At 31.8% G+C, this 20647-nt stretch overlaps 1 protein-coding gene across 1 annotated transcript; it reads right to left on the bottom strand.

Annotated features, from left to right (window-relative positions):
- Positions 1-407: 407 nt before the first annotated feature.
- On the bottom strand, positions 408-3375 carry LOC137813737 (glyceraldehyde-3-phosphate dehydrogenase A, chloroplastic). Its single transcript, XM_068616151.2, has 5 exons — positions 3265-3375; positions 3034-3150; positions 2277-2581; positions 1811-2055; positions 408-1084 (listed from the first exon to the last, which is right to left on the bottom strand). The coding sequence occupies exons 1-5, from the start codon at positions 3304-3306 to the stop codon at positions 582-584; spliced, it is 1212 nt and encodes a 403-aa protein (XP_068472252.1). The 5' UTR covers positions 3307-3375; the 3' UTR covers positions 408-581.
- Positions 3376-20647: the final 17272 nt, after the last annotated feature.

Genomic DNA, 20647 nt, shown 5'->3' with positions numbered 1-20647 from the left:
CATTAGTTTATTTAATAGTTCATATTCAATAATTTAACTTAAAAAAAATAAAATAGTTAATATAAGTCATAGATGTTATATATTTTATCACTTCATGGCATCTTTGGAAAAAATGGTAGAACTAAAATTACCTATTTTTATAAATGTATGGATGAAAATTAAGTAATGAAAATTTTAAAACCAAAATTGTCGATTTTTCTAGAATATATGAATAAAATCAAAGTATTTAAACTTAAGAAGACTAAAAACTTGCCCACACACAAGGAATTAAAAAGTAGAATGAAGTCATAAAGTTGAACATTTTAACTACCTATTTTTATAGCATCTCTCTATGCACCATTTATAATTTTTATTTTTATTTTTGCATAGAAAAAGAATGTAAAAATATAAAATGTTTATCACAAACATTAAGATTCGAAGGTAAGAATTTTATTGCACAATGAGAAGGGAGAGAAAATTGATGGTTGTGTTTCTCAGTAGTTGTTTAGAAGGAATGAAGCAACAAAAGTGTTGTAGTAGTAGTAGTAAGCATACAAAATTACAATGGCATGGTACATGATTAATTACCAATGAGCTTTTGATCACTTCCATTTGTTGGCAACAATGTCAGCCAAATCCACAACCCTTTGGGAGTAACCCCACTCGTTGTCATACCATGCAATCACCTTCACCATGTCATCTCCCATCACCATGGTCAACGAGGAGTCAACGGTTGAGGACACATCAGTGCACCTGAAGTCAACAGACACAAGAGGCTCATCACAGACTGAGAGGATTCCCTTCAGCTCCTTCTCTGCACTCTCTCTGAATGCTGCATTCACTTCTTCTGCAAAGGTCTTCTTTGAGACCTGAACAACAAGGTCTACTACTGAGACATTTGGGGTTGGCACACGCAGTGCAATGCCATTCAGTTTGCCTTTCAGGGTTGGCAGCACAAGGGCCACTGCCTTTGCTGCTCCTGTTGAAGTGGGGACAATGTTCAGAGCTGCTGCCCTAGCACGCCTTAGGTCACGGTGGCTAGCATCAAGAAGCCTCTGGTCACCAGTGTACGAGTGAGTGGTAGTCATTGTGCCCTTGATGATACCTGCCATGGATTGTCAGTCTCCATTGCCATCTTTTAAAACATCTAAAACTTCACTTTAGTCTCTAATATTCTATGCATAACCATTTTTATTCCATATATATATATATATATATGAACTTGGAGCTACAATTCTAACCACATACATATATAACATATAAAACATGTAGACCTTCACTTTATTCTCTAATATAGCATGCGAAGTCATTCTAATATAAAGAAATGATGTTTAAGACAACTATATAATCGACTTGGTTATAAAGTATTATTATTAGAGAAAGTAAACGTTGTAATTGTAAATAAAAAGAGAGAAAGATGTACAAAATAGTGGTTATCAAATTATTGCAAATTTATTGGAGTGTGAAGATATAATTATTTTCTGCTAAAACCAGGATATTTTTCTATTGAGAATAAAGACTAATGTTGACTTTATGTCAAGAGATCTTATTCTTGAAAATAAACTTTGATTGTGTCCTTATCAATATCACATCATGTTGATTCATTTTAGTTCTTAATTGCATTAAATATTTGTTTTAATCTATGGTTTTAAAAAATGTAATTCATGTTAGTTCTATTTTGTTTCGTTTTCCACCTGTTACAATAATGACTAAAACCTGAGTGATGGATGAGTTATTGAAGTGAGAGTTTAGTTGTTTTGTTTTGAAAGACGTTTCAATGTGATGGATGAGGAATGAATTTGACAGAAAAAGTGATGACAAGGCACATTACCGAATTTCTGGTCAAGGACCTTGACAAAGGGTGCAAGGCAGTTAGTGGTGCAAGAGGCATTGCTGATGATTGGTTCATCTCCACTGTAATCATATTCATTGACACCAACCACATAGGTGGGGATGTCTCCTTTACCAGGTGCTGTGATGAGCACCTTCTTAGCTCCTGCTACAATGTGTTTCCCAGCTCCTTCTCTGTCTACAAACACCCCAGTTCCTTCAATCACCAAGTCTATCCCCAACTCCCTGCAATTAAAGCACACAGTCACCTTCATGAACTGTCACTCTCTTCTCCATACAAAAATTTCATCAAGATTTTACTAAACTAGGAGCATGTTTGGATACAAACCAGAAACAACTTCTCTACTTGAAATATAGTTTTTTTTACCTAAGAGAAACTTTGGAAAGTACTTCTAACTTTGTATGCAAACAGACTCTAATTGTATGAAACTGAAGAAGAATCTTACTTCCAAGGAAGGTTGGCAGGGTTTCGATCAGAGACAACTTTGATTTCTTTTCCATCAACTGAGATGATATCACTCCCTACAGGCTTGACAACAGCATCGAAGGTTCCAAGGATGGAATCATATTTGAGGAGGTGAGAGGCTTGTTTCACACCACCAGTGTCATTGATGGCAATCACATCAAGAGGGGACTCTTTACGACCGTGCCAGCATCTCAAGAAGTTCCTTCCAATCCTTCCAAATCCGTTTATGGCAACCTTCAGTTTTGCTTCTACTACAACCTTCTTGTATCCTCCACTGTTTCCAACCTTCAAAAAGTACACATACGTGCAACATTGTTAAACACATCACACATCTTTTCTTTTCTAATTAACTCTTTGATATCATCATGCATAATTAACAATTCACTGGTTCACACTGGGGTTTCCTTTCCTTGTTTATTTCTATATTCAAATGCTGAAAGGCATAGTTCAAACTCTTCTAATTCAAGCCAAGAACTCGTACAGAATGATGATCACGAATTGGGTGTGTGCTTTTGGTTCAGACACATTATTAATGTGGTATAAAAACTGCTAGAAAAGATAAATTATTAACTGAAGGACTTCTGCATGTACCATCTGAAAAATTTGGTCTATTACATAGTTCTGGAAGAATATCTATATGATAATTTCTTGTATACGGTTGTATATCTATATTCACTTACCTAGTATTTTTACTTTACAAGAACATTAGACATTCATTAATGGTGTAAGGAACTTACTGCAGAGGTCTGGAAGGCAATGACAGAATTGAAATCCTCTGAGGTTTTTCTGGAAAAGGGAAGGTAGCTTGATGAGCTGCGAAGGCCAGAGAAGTCAGAGAAACCTTTCCCATTTGCCTGAATAGAGCAAGGAATTAAAAACTATTATAAAAAAACAACCTTAGCTTTGCAGAATATGGCAGAATAAGTAACAGAACTTTGTTTCTAAGGATGCATGAAAAATTGTTGAACCTGAAGAGCTGGTTTGGCTACAGAGAGAGTAGCCGAAGCCATGTTTGAGCTCTGAATATTGTGGAGCAGAAGTGAAGCAGTAGAGTAGAGCCTTGTGTGAGAAAGTAGATTGAGGTTCCATGTTGTTATGTGTCTTAAAGTTTAATAGGGAAGCAAGAGGAGGCAACGTGGATGTGTGGCTGTGACTCATGAGCCTAAGTGAGGATCAGATTATGGATAGCCTCTCATACAATGAATGGTTGTGATTGGTGCTTTATTTTTCTGTCTCTCTAATTTTTCTACTATATATTGATGGTTGGATCTGAACCTTTGAGTCCAAAGTGGACCAGCTTATGGGCTTTCAACTTACATCAGTGGACAATAAAATTCACTCAAATTCTACACTTTTGAAACAAAAACATTTATTTTTCAGAGTACAAAACCTTCAAAGGAAAATATCAAGGTTGAGTTTTGTGGGCAACAAGAAACACCCACACACAGAAACGAATGGATAAATGAAGTTTATGGCCATTCTTTCACTTGGCTTCATCTGCTTTGCTCGCATTTTAGATCCAACTTGGTGATTCTACGGTTGCAGATTAAAATAGTGTAATTCGTGGAGTCTAGTTTGATTGTTAGTCCAACAATCCATGAGACGTTAATTATTGGAGCAATTTGTTTCTTCTTTTTGTAACAATTTGTTTATTTTCTCAAAAGTTCTCTCTTGTTCCTCACTCCATAGTTTCATTTAATGTAGAAGTAATGGTGCTAAAATCTTTCACAAACCTTCTATCTAAACTATTCAACCCACAAAAACTCCTTACTATTATTAGACTATTAGATGATCAGTTTAATCTCAATAGTCAACTTAATAAGAGTCTAGTCTTCACTAACTAGCATAGTCTTGATAAAACGCCTTATAGTTTTGATAATAACAAATGATATCAATATTTTTATGAATTAATATCTTTATTTTGGTGTTAATAAGATCAAGCTATCAACCATTAAGAAAAAACAGTTAGTCATTAATTGAGAGAAGCACTAGCCAAACAAAGTAACATGAACTACAATTGGTGAAGTGAGTAAGTGTACAAAAATTTTGTAGGATATTCCATATTGACTAGAGATAAGGACATTTCATAATATAAGTTGTAAGCTAAGAGTTTGAATGTTATTATTTTTGAATGTATATTCATATGTGATTACAATCTAAATTCATATTCATAGACTATTTACAACCTAAGTAAGGAAAGAAATAATAGGTAATTAAAGTTATTCAAATTAAATCTCTAAAAGATACCAAATTTGTTCTAATAAATAGAAAACATAATTTGCATTAATTATGGAATAATTATCTCCTAATTATGTTACACAACACTCACATTAAAGTTGGTAAATGGTAAATGTGTATCTATCATTCCTAGCTTGCAAGTAAGATATTTGAACTGTTAGGTGGGAAGTCCCTTTGTGAACGTATTTGTCAATTGTAGTCTTGAAGGAATGTACTCGATGGCTATAAGATCATTATCCAATTTCTCCTTAATGAAATGTCGATTTATCTCTATGTGTTTTGTTCTCTCTACAATCTCCCAAGTCTCATTCCTTTCTAATGCACCCATTTCTTTATTCATGGCTCCAACTCAGTTCTCATATTTTAAGACTTCTTGTACATATATAGGGATTTAGATAGAATCAATGGTTGAAAGAAAACTCTGGTGTTGCATATAAAGTTTTTTTGACATAAATTGATATATAGGATATTTGGCACAATGTATTTTTTCTCTCTTAAGGAAATAGGTAAATTATCTAGGTTAGGTTCAAAAGCGGTATTTAAGGTGTCTTTAAGAGTCTCACAAGTATGAGTTCTTACCTCTAGTTCAGAAAATTGAAGTTGTTGTTTGACCATGATGAGTTCTTGTTGCCTTTGCTTATATTGTTTTCCAAAATATTTGTCCTCATTATTCCCCTTTGGAAATAATGTTGGTGTAGGGTCTTTGTCATCCTCAATAAGATTGAAATCCTGCAACAAAGGAAAATGTGACAACTCAAGGACCTCAGTTTCTTGAATATTTTCCCTCTTGAAGCTGAGAATTTGGAAAAAATGACTCAGTTTCATGAAAAGGTTGTCCTTGGAGACATAGTGATGAAACCATGAATGACTCACTACCATCTGAGCTAACCCAACATTACATGAGGATGACCGAGAGCAAGAAACAAGATTCAAGGCTAGTTCAGACATCTTAGATAGCCAGTAACTTAAGCCCAACCATTTCTTAGTGGATCATCAGAAGCAGAGCACCAGAGTAAGACCCAGAATACCAATTGTTCTTTCTTTTAGTCTTTTTGTTAGATAGGGTTTAATTGTAATAAATTGGGCTCTCATTGGCCCAAGAAGAATAATATAGCATAGGCTTCTCGAAGCGCTAATTAGAGGGTGCACCAAGTCACACTTCCTACATTAAGCACATGCTTAAATGTGTAAAGTGTGATTCCTTTTATATCCATGATTAGTGACGCCTTTTTAAGGAGTTAATTAGGCTTAGTTTTAATTTCAAATTTCCCTCCCTCTCACTATAAATAGGTGGTCACCCCCTCTTGTATTTCATACCTTAGTTTGAGTAAAGAAACTCTGCTTATGTGAGAACTTGATGGTTCATTTTCTTCTGTGAGTCTTATCTTGTGAAGCTTTCCAAGTGGAGACTCCTTGCTTCACTTATATTGGAATCACCTCTCTAGTGGCGTGTGTTAGAATATATGGCTTAAAAACAAGATGATGATGAATTGTTTTCAAGAGATTTTCGCAATTTTCACAATTGTTTAAGTCATATTGAAAATTTCACAAAAATCAACTAATTGAAATCACTATTCAATCGATTGTAAAAGGAGAAACAAACATAAAAACATAATATAAACCGGTTGATATGTTTATTTATCCGATTGAATTACTATCCAAAAACCAGAAAACAACAGAACAGTAAAATGATAGAGATAAAGAGAATCACACAAAATATTTATACTGGTTCACTCTTATCCAAGAGCTACATCCAGTCCTTAGTGAACACTTTGAGATTTCACTAAACACATAATCAAAGATTACACAAGAACTACACATAAGAGCTTTGTTTCTTGAACCCTTTAAGAAAAACAAAGTCTCACAAACACAACAGAAAAACCAAAAATCCTATCTAGATCTGCCTAAGAACAAAATACAAGTAAGAATGAAATGAAAGCACCTAAGTCTTTTACAAAAAATGAAAACAACAAATTACAAACTCAGGAAAAAAATTCTTCACACACCATAATGATCCAAGATGAAAATAATCTCCAAGAACTCAAAAACTCTTTTGCAATCTGTTTTCTTTTAAGAAATTTGTTACTTTTAAAATGTTCAGAAAACACCTTTATATAGGCTTTAATGATTTTCGAAACAGTTTTTCCAATTAATGAAAATAGTTAAGTCAATAAAAATCAGTTTGGAAAACATAACAAAAATCTGTTAAAAATATTTAATTGATTATTTGAAATAACTAACTGTTTCCATTCAATAAAATAAATCAACTTAAAACACTCGATTTATTTATCAAAATAACTGGTTGATTTCATTAAAAAAAAGGCAAAAACATTTAATATTGAAGTCTTAAGGTCAAGAATAAAAACATTTGACTTTTGAATCATTAAAAAGATTTTAGTATTTTCAATTAGTTGACACGATAAATCAACCTGTTAAAATACTTTACTAAATAAAGACACAAGGCTTCAATTTAAGTGATTTTAACTAAAACCTGAATCAACTAATTTAAAAACATAACAGGTTTTTAAAACGTTTTCTTGGAGATGTCTTGAATCAAAATACTTAGTGAAAGACAATACAACAAAATCTACCCAAACACACACGTCCATAACTTTGCAGACTTTAAGGTTGAGCTTTGAGCACATCAAATCCATCCACTTTAGTTAACAATGTGAACCACCTCCCCTCTCATCTTCATCCATCTCAGTTAAGGGTGGGCAAAAAATCCACTTAGACTAATCTGATCCAGTTTTTCCACTACTTTGATCCATTTTTAATCTGTTTATTTAAATATAGTTTTTATTTTAATCCAAATTTTATAATTTTTCCAAATCAGATATCCATTATATTTATACAAATTTTAAAAAATAGAAAAATTAAAATTTCCAGTCCAAAAAATCAGATATGCATTCCGCTCTGCATCTGAAAACTCTGAAGCTCTCTTTCTCTGCACCTCCGCAAAATGCAATGAAGCACTCTCTCTCTACCACTTCTGTCTCTCTCTCCACTGCCTCTAATTTTGTCCACAGCCTTCGACTCTCTCTCCATCGCCTCGACAAATCGATTCCACCGCCTCCGATTCCCTCCACGACCTTCGACTCTCTAATACCTAGTATGAGCGTGGTCTTTCTCTGTGCCTTGATACTCTATGCTTCTAACTGGAGTTATTTTCTTCTCTCGCAGAATCCTAATTTTTTTATGGGTTACCATCTTCAAGATGAAGAATACCTTGCTCTATTAAAATTTGCAAGCTTATTTATTCTGCACAGGCCTCTTCTATACACTTCTTAATTATTTTTTCTATTCATGTATTTTCTTTAATTATTTTTTCTCTCTTTTGGAAACATGGAACTTGCTAATGTCAACATTTTGTTGGTTATATTTGAAACTTGTGTTAGGTGACTTATAAACAATTCTCCTATAGGATAATTCAAACATATAGACGTGAAATAAAACGGTGAAGAATTTGTTGCTTCTGTTTGTATTAAATGCAAATTGTAGACCTGTCACTGCTTGCATAAGTTACTGACTCAAATTCCTAATCTTTTGTCCATGCTCAAATTTTTCTCTGTAACGTGCTACTGCTAAACATTGATGATTGGGATTGGTTGATTCTATTGGTTAATGATTTGTGTTTCCATCTATTTCAGCAGCACACTGTGCTTGCTTCAGTGAGAACAATGACTGTAGATCAGGTTTTTTGTGGATAGAGTTCCTGTGAGGGTGTTCATGAAAAATGGAGAAGCAAACAATTTCTTTTGAGTCTCTCTTTTTTACCTCATAATTTTTTAGTTACCATCAGAATAATGTGCATTTTTGTATTTGTAAGCTTTTAAAGTTTGTCAATTTTATATTCAAAAATTTATTCATGCTTTGAGGAGAAGTAAAGAGGTATTATTAAATTGTAATTTTATTATATTTTCTTGATATTTATATAATATTAAATTTTTTGTTTCATATTTTTATATTAATATTATGTTAGCTTTTAAAAAAATTATAAACGTAGATTTAAAATTAAGTTAATTTTTTTTTATAAAAATATGGATTTGGATTGAATTTGGATTTATAGAAATCTGAATTGTTTTATAAAATTCCAAATTGGTTTTATAAAAAATATGGATTTGGATTTAAAATCCAATCCAAATATTTGGATTTGGATTATGTAAAAATCCAAATTAGTTTTATAAAAAATATGGATTTGGATTTAAAATCCATTTTAAATATTTAGATTTTGATTGAATTTTTCAAAATCCAATCCATGACCACCCTTAAATCTTCTTAATCTTAGTCCTCATTACTCTTCTAATTTTAGTTTTGTTGTTAGTAATTGTTACTTGTCTTTACTTGTTTTCTTCTTTCAAATTTTGCATCATATCTTCTTCTAGTTGCGTGTGTATTTTCTCCTTTCCTCTTTGAAGAGAACTTTTACACTTATTTAACCACTTGGTTAAGCTCGTGCCCACTGGTGATCCTCACTAAGTTGTCATCATAATTGTAAATCTCATCTCTAATTCAAGTGAAACTTATAAACAATGTGTGTAATCCTAAATTCAACTCATATAATGTGGTATTTAGGGAGCATGGTTTATTTGAAATTTAATTTGAGTTGATGTGTTTATCCAATCTGTTTATGTTTCACTTGTACACAATTCAATTCGGAAAATTGCTTGGTTATTTCCATATGATGTCTTTTAAATGTCCATAGCATATGTGGCTTGAGTCATATGTTCTTTAAATGTTCTAGGACTTTTTCCTAATCGACTAACTTGATTTTAATTGTGAATAATTTAAAACAAATAGAAGGTGTCCTAGTTAGGAGTTTATTTAAGTCCAAACATAGAATGTAAGTGTTCGCATGACTTGAATCCAAATTAAATTAACTCTAAAGTTTGAAAGGTGAATCTAAAATGTGCATGAGATGATTTTGAGATTTGAATCAATGAGAACAACGAACGAATTAAAAATATATATGTATTCACAAATTCAAACTAAATTTTGATCATAGAAAAAGATTCTTGATGTGTGGCAAATTGTGCTAATAATTTGTGGAGTTTTATCCTTCTATCTTTGGTTATTTCTATTGCTTCATAGTTAAATCTAAGTTGGTTTTCTTTGAGTTTTGAAAGTGTTTTGTTGTTTGTCTTCCTTAAGTTTTGTCTCCATCTTATTTCCACTTTGGTTTAACTTTCTTTTCTTTATACTTTTCTTGCTTGTTTATAAATTTATAAATTTTGTTGGAGTAGGATCCATTGAATTCCTTAGGTGAATAGAAGATTTGTTTCCTATTTCATTTAGACAATTTCTCAAGATTTGAACTCACCAATACTACAAAATGGTTTTTTATGACGGTTCTATAAGACTTTTTATGATGATTCTATAGGCGACATAAATACAGTGATATAGAAACTTTACACTTTCACAGTAAGTCGCTTTTTATAACAAGTATTTCTAGAACCCACATAAAAAGTATGACTTACTATGCACCATAACCGTCATAATAAGTCAAATTTTTTTATGTTAGTTATTGCAATAACCGTTATAGTAAATCATATTTTTTATGTTAGTTATTGCAATAATCGTCATAGTAGGTAAGTATTTTTTTTTAAACATATAATTTATTTTCAGATTTTCTTCATTCATTAATATTATTATCCACTTACATATAACAATATACAATTTCTTGATAAACTAATTCATTGTTACTTAAATGGTATAACCCAATAAGCATTGTACAAATGGATAAAATATAGCATTTAGTTGTATATTTAAATAAACTAAAAAAAATAAAATATCTTAGAAACACTTAAAAAATGAAGTTCATTGCATCCCAATATGGTCTGTATCTTTATCCTTCAATACAGATGAATCGCTTGAATCGTTGAATTACTAAAAAAAATTGACTTAGTCAATAAAAGATTAAATTTAAAGTTAAATAATTAAGATATTTAAGGAAAAATTTTATTACCTCTCTCAATGAGTAAAGAATATTTGTATATAATTATATACATTTATTTCATTTCATAATATCCACATTTATAGTTTTCTTATTGATATGAATATTGTAAATCAAAATACAAACAATTAAAATAAACCCAAGATCCAAGCTTTCACTATTAGGACTAAACCAGTAACGTCATCACTAATTTTGATCCCATTTCTAAAAATTTATAATTGTATCACATGTCATAATTTTTTTTTATCTCGTAAAGGATATATTAGCAATCTTTGTGCAATACCGATAAAAAAATACAACTACAATTTTCATTTATTTTCTACACTTAAAAATAGTTCAACAATAGAAAAAAGAACTTAACTTCTTTTCAAGAATAAATTTCAATTGTCGAGCCTAGTCATGAGGTGTTTTACCAATTGTTTGCAAAACTACATTGTTTTGATAATGGTATAAAGGCATCAAATTATTAGGCTCTCAGTAATGTAATTTGCAAATTTATGGCTTTGGAATAATTAACCTGGTAGATGTATGTGAAACCATCACCATTAGAAAGCGATGAAATGAAAATACTATAAATCCTAATTTATTCAATTTAGGATAAAACTAATGATCTATAATTTACAAATTAGGGGAATAATGTAAGAAATTATGTAAATTAATTTCTATAAAGTAACTCACATGACATAGAGTTTGGATTTTGGGCTCGAATATGATTTAATAATAATAGAATAAATGGTCTATTGGTTAACGTGAGAAATATATATTTGATGATACCTAAAACCAATGGAGATTGAGAATTAAGAGCAATAGGGTTTTCTGTTTGCCAATAAAAGTTGTCTCACGATTAACCAAGAATGTGTGTGACAATAACGGAATTGCCAATTGCCAAGAGATAGATTGAAAATAAAGGAGGTATAGAAACTGCTCACGTAAGATCTCTCATGTATTAAGTGCCTATCTCTTTCTTAATTGTATGAAAAGCATGTGAGAATCATAGACTGATAAAATCTGTATGTGAATATTATTGTATGCGTTCATTCATGTTTAGAATTTACATATGGTATCATATCCTATTTTCTCATTTTGTGATTCTCCATTAATGTTTTCCATAATTTAAGAATCCTAATTCTATTCTCAATTTAATTAATCCCAATTTAAGAACCCTAATTTTAAAATTAGGGTTTATGGATCAAAGTCTCCATTCCTCAATAACAGAACCCTAATCTTCCTGCACCCAACGCCATTAACGGAGTTAATATCCAGTGCGTGAATCCATTCTTGGAGTCGTAGTCGACGCGCAACCGCAAGCCATCGTCGCTCGCGTATCCTCCGTCGTCGCTTGTCCATCTCCATTGCTGGTAATGTCTGCAACGATGACGGGGTTGGCCGCGACCTGGTTCGGTGTTAAGGATCAAGATCGAAACCCAGGCGCGGCGGTTCGTGGTTGGAGGGTGGTTATTGCGCCCTTTGGCGGCATGGTGGCGTCGGGGTTGGAAAGGGAGAACAATGGCATCGTGCGGCGACCTTTTGGTGGTGCAGGGTCATCTCCCTGAACGGGATCCAACACCCCTTATTCGTGCGGTGGTTCGTAGCTAGCGGCACGGTGATTAGTGGCTGGTAGTGACGTGACGGGACAGGTTACTCGCACCACACCAGGAAGACGGCGGTGGGGAGACATTTGGAAAGAAAGGCGCGAGGAAGATGATGATAAGGCGTGAGGAAGATGATGATGTGGATATTTGATGAGCATATATTTATTCACACTTAATAGCTTTAATCATAGATTATTGGACTATAATAATAAAAAATCCATTGTTTTAATTAATATTCATATAAAAGGATTCCAGAAACAGAATTGGAAGCAAATCTTCTGCAAAATAAAAAGAATTATGGAAAGTGGAAACTGTTTACAAAATATAACCTGCAATATTTTCCCAAGATCCTTGGAGCATAAAAGCCCTATAAAAGGACACAAGCATCAAGTAGAAAGGGAGAGAGCTTCATAGGCTTTTCTTAGTTTCTTTTCTTATTTGTAATTCTTTTTCCTCCGCATGGAAAGCTAAACTTTTGGTTGATTCCTTTGTGATTCCCCATTGAGTTCTGAGGTTTTGATCAATAAAAGTTTCTATTTTTAATTCTCTATAGCAATTGTTTTTATTGTCTAATCTTCTGGAAAACTAGTTTTTGTGAGAGGTTGTACTTGAACGCATGATTGAGAGTCTTCCTTATCATAAATTTTAGTTTCTTAGTTAGTTCACATTGTTCTAATTAATTTCTTGGGCGCATGATTCAAGAGAGAGGAGATAAGCATTCCCATGGAGTATACGCATGGAACAAAGTGGGTATTGATTAAACTAGTAGACGCATGTTTTACTGGTGAGTTTCAGTTGAATTAGATCGGCGCATGTTCAATCTGGTTTAGCTCTGTTGGAGGATTGAGAAAGGATAAATCTTTAGAAAACCTCAATGGAGGAAGAACTTGGATCAACCGCTTTTTATTTGCTATTTTAATTTCTTTTATATTTTCTGCACAACTATCTCAAACCCCCTTTTTATCTTTATTGTTATTGCTAACTTTTATTGCTTGCAAATAGATTTTAAACCCTGATCAACTGATTTTACTATTGGATTCGTTGGGAGATGACTTGGGGACATTTGTCCACAATTATACTATCATCTCTCTAGTGTTAGACAAGTCTACGCTAGAATCATATTAATTTGACAGCAAAACGACAGCTATCAAATTTGGCACCGTTGCCGGGGAATCCAATTTGGTTTTAGCGTAGACTTGTCTAACACTACGTAGATGATAGTATAGTTGTGGTCAGATGACCTCAAGTCGTCTCCCAACGAATCCAATAGTAATTTCAATGAATAGAATTCAAAACCTATATGCAAACAATGAAAATTAGCAATAATGGTAAAGTAACAGGGGTTGCGATCGTTAAGCAAGAAAATATAAATGATGATTTGAATCAGTAAAGAATGCAGATTGACTCCCAAGTTCTTCCACCAACGAATTCTTCACAGGCTCTCTAAAGATTATTCCTTTCTCAATCCTCAACAGAGCTAAACTAGATTGAACATGCGCCAAACCTAATTCAACTGAAGCTCACCAGTAAAGCATGCGTCTACCGGTTTAATCAATACCCACTTTGTTCCATGCGTATACTCCATGGGAATGCTTATCTCCTCTCTCTTGAATCATGCGCCCAAGAAATTAATTAGAACAATACGAACTAACTAAGAAACCAAAGTTTAAGATAAGGAAGACTCTCAATCATGCGTTCAAGTACAACCTCTCACAAAAACTAGTTTTCCAGGAGATTAGACAACAAACACAACTGCTATAGAGAATTAAAAATAGAAACTTTTATTGATCAAAACTTCATAACTCAATGGAGAATCACAAAGGAATCAACCAAAAGGTTTAGCTTTCCATGCGGAGGCAAAAGAATTACAAATAAAAAAAGAAACTAAGAAAACCCTATGAAGCTCTCTCCCTTTCTACTTAATGCTTGTGTCCTTTTATAGGGCTTTTCTGCTCCAAGGATCTTGGGAAAATATTGCACTTTAGATTTCGTAAACAGTTTCCACTTTCCATAATTCTTTTTATTTTGCAGAAGATTTGCTTCCAATTCTGTTTCTGGAATCTTGTAGCTTTTATTTTCTCTTTCTTCTCCTCAGAATTTGTTTTCTGTTTTGATTCAAAGAAGCAACTTGGACTTTTGCATGTTTGGCCCATTCACAAAGGTAGATGCTTTAGAAATTTACCCTAAAAACACAAAATTACCAAAGATAATAGTTAAGGCCCAAATAAACCCAATTATATGAATATTAATTAAAACAATGGATTTATTTATTATTATAGTCCAATAATCTATGATTAAAGCTATTAAGTGTGAATAAATATATGCTCATCAAATACCCCCACACTTATCCTTTTGCACTCATGGGCAAAACATTCTAAGGTTTAAAAAGAAAAAGAAAAACAGTTGTAAATAACAAATAGAAAATTCTAAGAATTCATAATGAAAGACATGATATAATTTCAAGAAATCAATGAATCAAGAAAAATGTGAATGGAAATTCCTTTATTTTAATATACAAGCAGGTAATTGAAATTGAAGTTTGAATCAAAATTGACAAAATTTCACTAGACACTCTCCTACTCTCAAGGGTTTAGGGTTTGTATTTACACTCAACACCCATGCAGACAAACACTACCATATGCTTAGCAAGACTCTAATATTCACAACAACCGAAAAAAACATGCAATCAAAGATTAAGAGGACTTCATAAGGGGTGTAATGAGGCTAAGGTAAAGGTAGGTAAAAGGGGGAAATTAGGCTTAAAACCATAGAAAAACAAAGGAGCAATGGAGGATAGGTCTAAAAAAAGGTGTAAGTATTATGACAATTCAACTCCTCCTTTTATTTCAAGATATAATTTTTTTCATATAGTACACAGTCAATCCAATGTATTAGAGGATCCACTCTTATTTTATTTATTTTGCTTTGCTTTTCTTTTTCTTGTTGTATTCCTTTTTTTTTCTATCCCTTTTTTTCTTTTTTTTTCTTTAAAACTGAAGAGGTAAACTATGAAAATGACATACACCCCCACACTTATTCAAAAACCTATTCCCAAATGATTTCAAAGCTCCTTTAACTTCTAAGGTAGGGACAAACATGGTTTTTTCTCTTTTGAGGCTTGTAATGAGGGTTAAAAATAAGAAACAGGCTATAGGCTCAAAGGGCTAACAAATGGATTATCATAAAGGTATGCTAATATGGCTAGTGGGTTAATTTATACAAAGAATGCCTCTATCATATCAGTTCATGCACGTAAATCACATTTGTAAAACAAAGAATCAAGCTAAGTTCTAGAGTATAAGCAAACATGAGTGAAAACACACTAAAAAGAGTATTAAATGATATATCAATTAAGGCTCAAAACTCACTAGGGACATTCTATCAAAAGATTCAACCCAAAATTTCTCATAACCAACTTATTTATCAATTTTTAAGAAAATCCAAACAACAAAGATAAAGAAACCAAGATTTTCAAGAATTATAAAACATGTCAACCATTAGACTATCCTAAAGAGCTTATTTATTTTAACAAAAGCAAAAAGAAATTCAAATAAATAAAAGAAAAACAAAAAAAACAAAAACAAATCAACAAAAGATAAATCCTAAACTATCATTCTCCTAAACGACAGCTATCAAATTAATATGATTCTAGCGTAGACTTGTCTAACACTAGAGAGATGATAGTATAATTGTGGACAAATGTCCCCAAGTCGTCTCCCAACGAATCCAATAGTAAAATCGGTTGATCAGGGTTTAAAATCTATCTATAAGCAATAAAAGTTAGCAATAACAATAAAGATAAAAAGGGGGTTTGAGATAGTTGTGCAGAAAATATAAAAGAGATTAAAATAGCAAATAAAAAGTGGTTGATCTGAAGTTCTTCCACCATTGAATTCTTCACAGGTTCTCTAAAGGTTAATCCTTTCTCAATCCTCCAACAGAGCTAAACCAGATTGAACATGCGCCAATCTGATTCAACTGAAACTCACCAGTAAAACATGCGTCTACTAGTTTAATCAATACCCACTTTGTTCCATGCGACCATGGGAATGCTTATCTCCTCTCTCTTGAATCATGCGCCCAATAAATTAATTTGAACAATGTGAACTAACTAAGAAACCAAAGTTTAAGATAAGGAAGACTCTCAATCATGCGTTCAAGTACAACCTCTCACAAAAACTAGTTTTCCAGAAGATTAGACAATAAAAACAACTGTTATAAAGAATTGAAAAATGAAACTTTTATTGAACTAAACCTCATAACTCAAAGGAGAATTACAAAAAGAATCAACCAAAAAGGTTTAGCCTTCCATGCGGAGGCAAAACAAAAGAATTACAAAGAATAAAAGAAACTAAGAAAATCCTATGAAGCTCTCCCTTTTCTCCTTGATGCTTGTGTCCTTTTATAGGCTTTTCTGCTCCAAGGATCTTGGGAAAATATTGCAGTTTAGATTTTTTAAACAGTTTCCACTTTCCATAATTCTTTTTATTTTGCAGAAGATTTGCTTCCAATTCTGTTTCTGGAATCTTGTAGCTTTTATTTTCTCTTTCTTCTCCTCAGAATATTTTTTCTGTTTTGGTTCAAGAAGCAACTTGGACTTTTGCATATTTGGCCCATTCACAAAGGTAGATGCTTCCTTCGGATAATTTACTCTAAAAACACAAAATTAACAATAATAATAGTTAAGGCCCAAATAAACTCAATTATAAGAATATTAATTAAAACAATGGATTTATTTATTATTATAGTCCAATAATCTATGAATAAGGCTAGTGAGTGTGAATAAATATATCATCATCAATATTCAATTCCTGATGATAAAATTATATTATAATATAAATTAATGGAATGCATGGATGAATTCTTCCTTGCACCTTACGTCTTTATTGGATACACCTATGATTCTGAATAATATGTGTGGTAGCAAATTGGTTGCATTTTGTGTTGCGAGAAATTTCAGAAAATAAAAATAAAAATATGCATGTATGAATTAATTAATTCTACCTTATGTTATTATTATAATTATTTCAATTTGATTTACATTAAAGTTTAATTAATTAATTGAAAATGTGGAATGAAAAATTAATTCTTCTGTTTTGTGTATTAAATTTTAAATTGAAATTTTGGAAATATGTTCCCACAATAATAATTCCAGTGAAGACTTAAAAAACATTAAACATGATAAAAGGTATGCAAATGAACAAATCAAACAGATGAACAAGAGAATGCTAAGCTCTACTAATACAAAGATTGAGAAGTCAGTAATTCCTTGTGTGTCTCTAGTTGTGAATGGATAATATGTAATCAATGTATGTTGTTTGATAGGAGAGAGAAAAATAATAACTAAAAAAAGCTGTGAAACTTTGTGTATTATTTTTATTTATTTATACTCATCTATACTTATTTTTCATCTCTTCTGAATTTCTCTTCTATGACTTCAATTTTCACTTTATTTTTTCTCATACTTTCACTAATAAATGGATTTTGATTCAACACATTATCAAATGGAACATTAAGATATAGTCATAGTAAATATATTCTAAATTAATTTTATAAATAAAGTTTGTTAATCATATAATAAATATAGTCGTAACAATTTGGCTTTGGCTTGGTTATGAAAAAAATATAACAAATGTAAATAATGATTTTAATTTAATAAGTTATAGTTAATATATTTTACATAATTTTATTGATAAAGTCAATTGTTAATCAAACAATAATTATATTATAATGGTAACAACTTAGCTTAGTTATGACAAAAAAATATAACAAATTTAAATGTTAATTTTAATATAATAAGGAAAGAGGTTATAAAACATCTATACGCGTAGTGCCTTATTTATATGTATTCTTTTATATATTTTAATGTTACATGTGACGAGAATCTCAAAGCGCTAAAGGAGACAATTGAGATTGTGCATTAGACAGATCATCCTATGCATTCACCGTCGCTGGTGGTTGCTTCCATCGACTTGGCAGATAAGTTAAGAGCAGTTTCGATGATGAAGTGTTCAGTGGTTAACGGGGAGAAACAACAACCAAGTATTGTGTCTCTACTTGACGAGTGCACCTGTTCTCCATTCATCCCCAGATGTCACTTAGGGTGGCATTCATTTGGTAAGCCTCCTACTAACCTTAGTATCAATTCCCATTGTGTTTTATCATCATTTTAAATTTTAATAAAATAATCTTTTTTTTATTTTAATTATAGGTTAATGTGGCCAACAAATTATACTTGAGGGTATAATTAATAACAATGACAATAATAAAAATATAATTTTATTTAAACACAATATTATGAATTAAAACATTTTAATTTTATTTGTTAATTTGTTAACTTACGTTTTATGTTAAATTACGTTTTATGTTCATTAAGATCCTTTATTGTTTAACAATTTCAATTTAACCTCTTAAGTTTCTAAAATGGTTTTTTTTATTCTTTTTTTTTTACTGAGCTATAAAAAAATTATTAAAATTATACAATGTTACTACTAAGTATACACATTCATGAGTTTTTCACTTTGGATTTGACATCTTTTTTAAATTAGTAGTTGGAGTATGTTATTATTATAGTTAAGTAAGGTGAGGATTATTTGTCAATTAAAACATGATGAACGCATACAATAATGTTCACATATAGATCTTATCATTCTATGATTCTCACATGTTTTTCATAAGAAAGAGATAGGCACTTACCTTAATCCATGAGAGATCCTACGTGAGCAGTTTCTATACCTCCTTTATTGTCAATCTATCTCATGGCAATTCCGTTATTGTCACACACCTTCTTGATGGTTAACAATGAGACAACTTTTATTTGCAGAGACAAAACCCTATTGCTCTTAATTTCCAATCTCCATCAGATGTTGGTTTTCATTAGGTATGATCAGATATATATTTCTCACGTTAACCAATGGACCCTATATTTTATTATTATTATTAAATCATACTCGGGCCCCCAAACTCTATGTCATGTGAGTCACTTCATAGAAATTAATTTACTTAATTTCTTACATTCTCCCACTTGACTCATATGAGTTATAATACTTTTATGACTTAATAATTATATAAATGCGCATTTAAAAGACCTTATGTAAATTGGTTCTATCATCCATCAAAATCAAGGATATAGAAATAATAAGAGTCATGACGGTTACATGTCATTTCAATCAACACATTTCCTTCCATGTACTATTATATCATTCTTTCTCTTTAATATGACTTTATAATGAGAAATCCATAATAGGTTCACACATAATGTCATTTTTCATCAATAACAACATCATTTGTTTTCCACAACATAATTTACATGTATATACATAACGTAGAAAACATAAATTTCAGAAACTTTATTTATCAATGAGCTTAGAGTGTCAAATAAGCATTAATAACAACATTCATCATTCACTAGTAGACATAATGCCCATATTTAATACATGACCAGTAAATGTTTTGGGCGGTAACCCTTTTGTTAAAAGGTCAGCAATCATAAGATTAGTGCTAATATGTTCTATTGACACTCTATGTTTCTGAACTTCTTCTTTAATGACAAAATATTTCAATTTCATATGTTTAGCACCTTTGGAATACTTGTCGTTTTTAGAAAAGAAGACAGCTGCGGAGTTATCACAATAAATTCTAAGCGGCTTGGCAATACTGTCAACAATTCCAAGTCCATAAAAAAAATTCCGCAACCAATTAGCCTAAACTATGGCCTCAAAGCATGCCACAAATTCAGCCTACATGGTGGATGCAACAATGACTGACTGCTTCGTACTTTTCCATGAAATCGCTCCTCCGACTAAAAGATACACATAACCAAATGTAGACTTTCGTGTATCCACACAGCCAGCAAAATCTAAATTTGTATATCCAATCACCTCAAGATGATCAGATCTTTTATAAGTAAGCATGTCATCCTTCGTTCCTTGTAAGTATCTTAAAACTTTCTTTGCAACTTTCCAATGATCCAATCCTGGATTACTCTGGTATCTACCAAGCATGCCAACTACAAAACTAATATCTGATAAGTTTGAGCATACATTAGACTCCTAACAATAGATGCATAAGGTATATTCTCCATCTATTTCCGTTCCAAATCATTCTTTGGACATTGCATGAGACTAAATTTGTCTCCTTTCTGTATTGGAACATGAGATGTTGAACATTTATGCATTATGAATCTCTCTAAAACTATATTAATATATGCTTTCTGAGACAAACCTAACAATCCTCGTGATTCAAGCTCATCTTTCATGGCATCTAACCACTTATCAAAATTATCATCATTGATGGCTTCTGTAAATGAAACTGGATCATTATCAATACTTAAGTCATTTTCTGACTCTTGTAGATAAACCACATAATCATTCGAAATAGCAGACCTCTTTTCTCTTTGAGATCTTCTTAATTCTATTTCTTGTGGTTGTTCTACTACAGGTTCATTGTTAACCTCGTGATCATTAATTTGTTGTTCTTCATCATCGTTGAGTGGTTCAACTACATTAGGAACAACAATAGAAGTTGAAGTACTAGTTAAAGGAACTTGTACTCTGACTTCCTTAATCT

The sequence above is a fragment of the Phaseolus vulgaris genome, chromosome 1 (genome assembly GCF_051622355.1).
Source record: "Phaseolus vulgaris cultivar YP4 chromosome 1, ASM5162235v1, whole genome shotgun sequence".
Lineage (NCBI taxonomy): Eukaryota > Viridiplantae > Streptophyta > Magnoliopsida > Fabales > Fabaceae > Phaseolus > Phaseolus vulgaris.
This window is presented reverse-complemented; position numbering and strand designations above follow the sequence as displayed.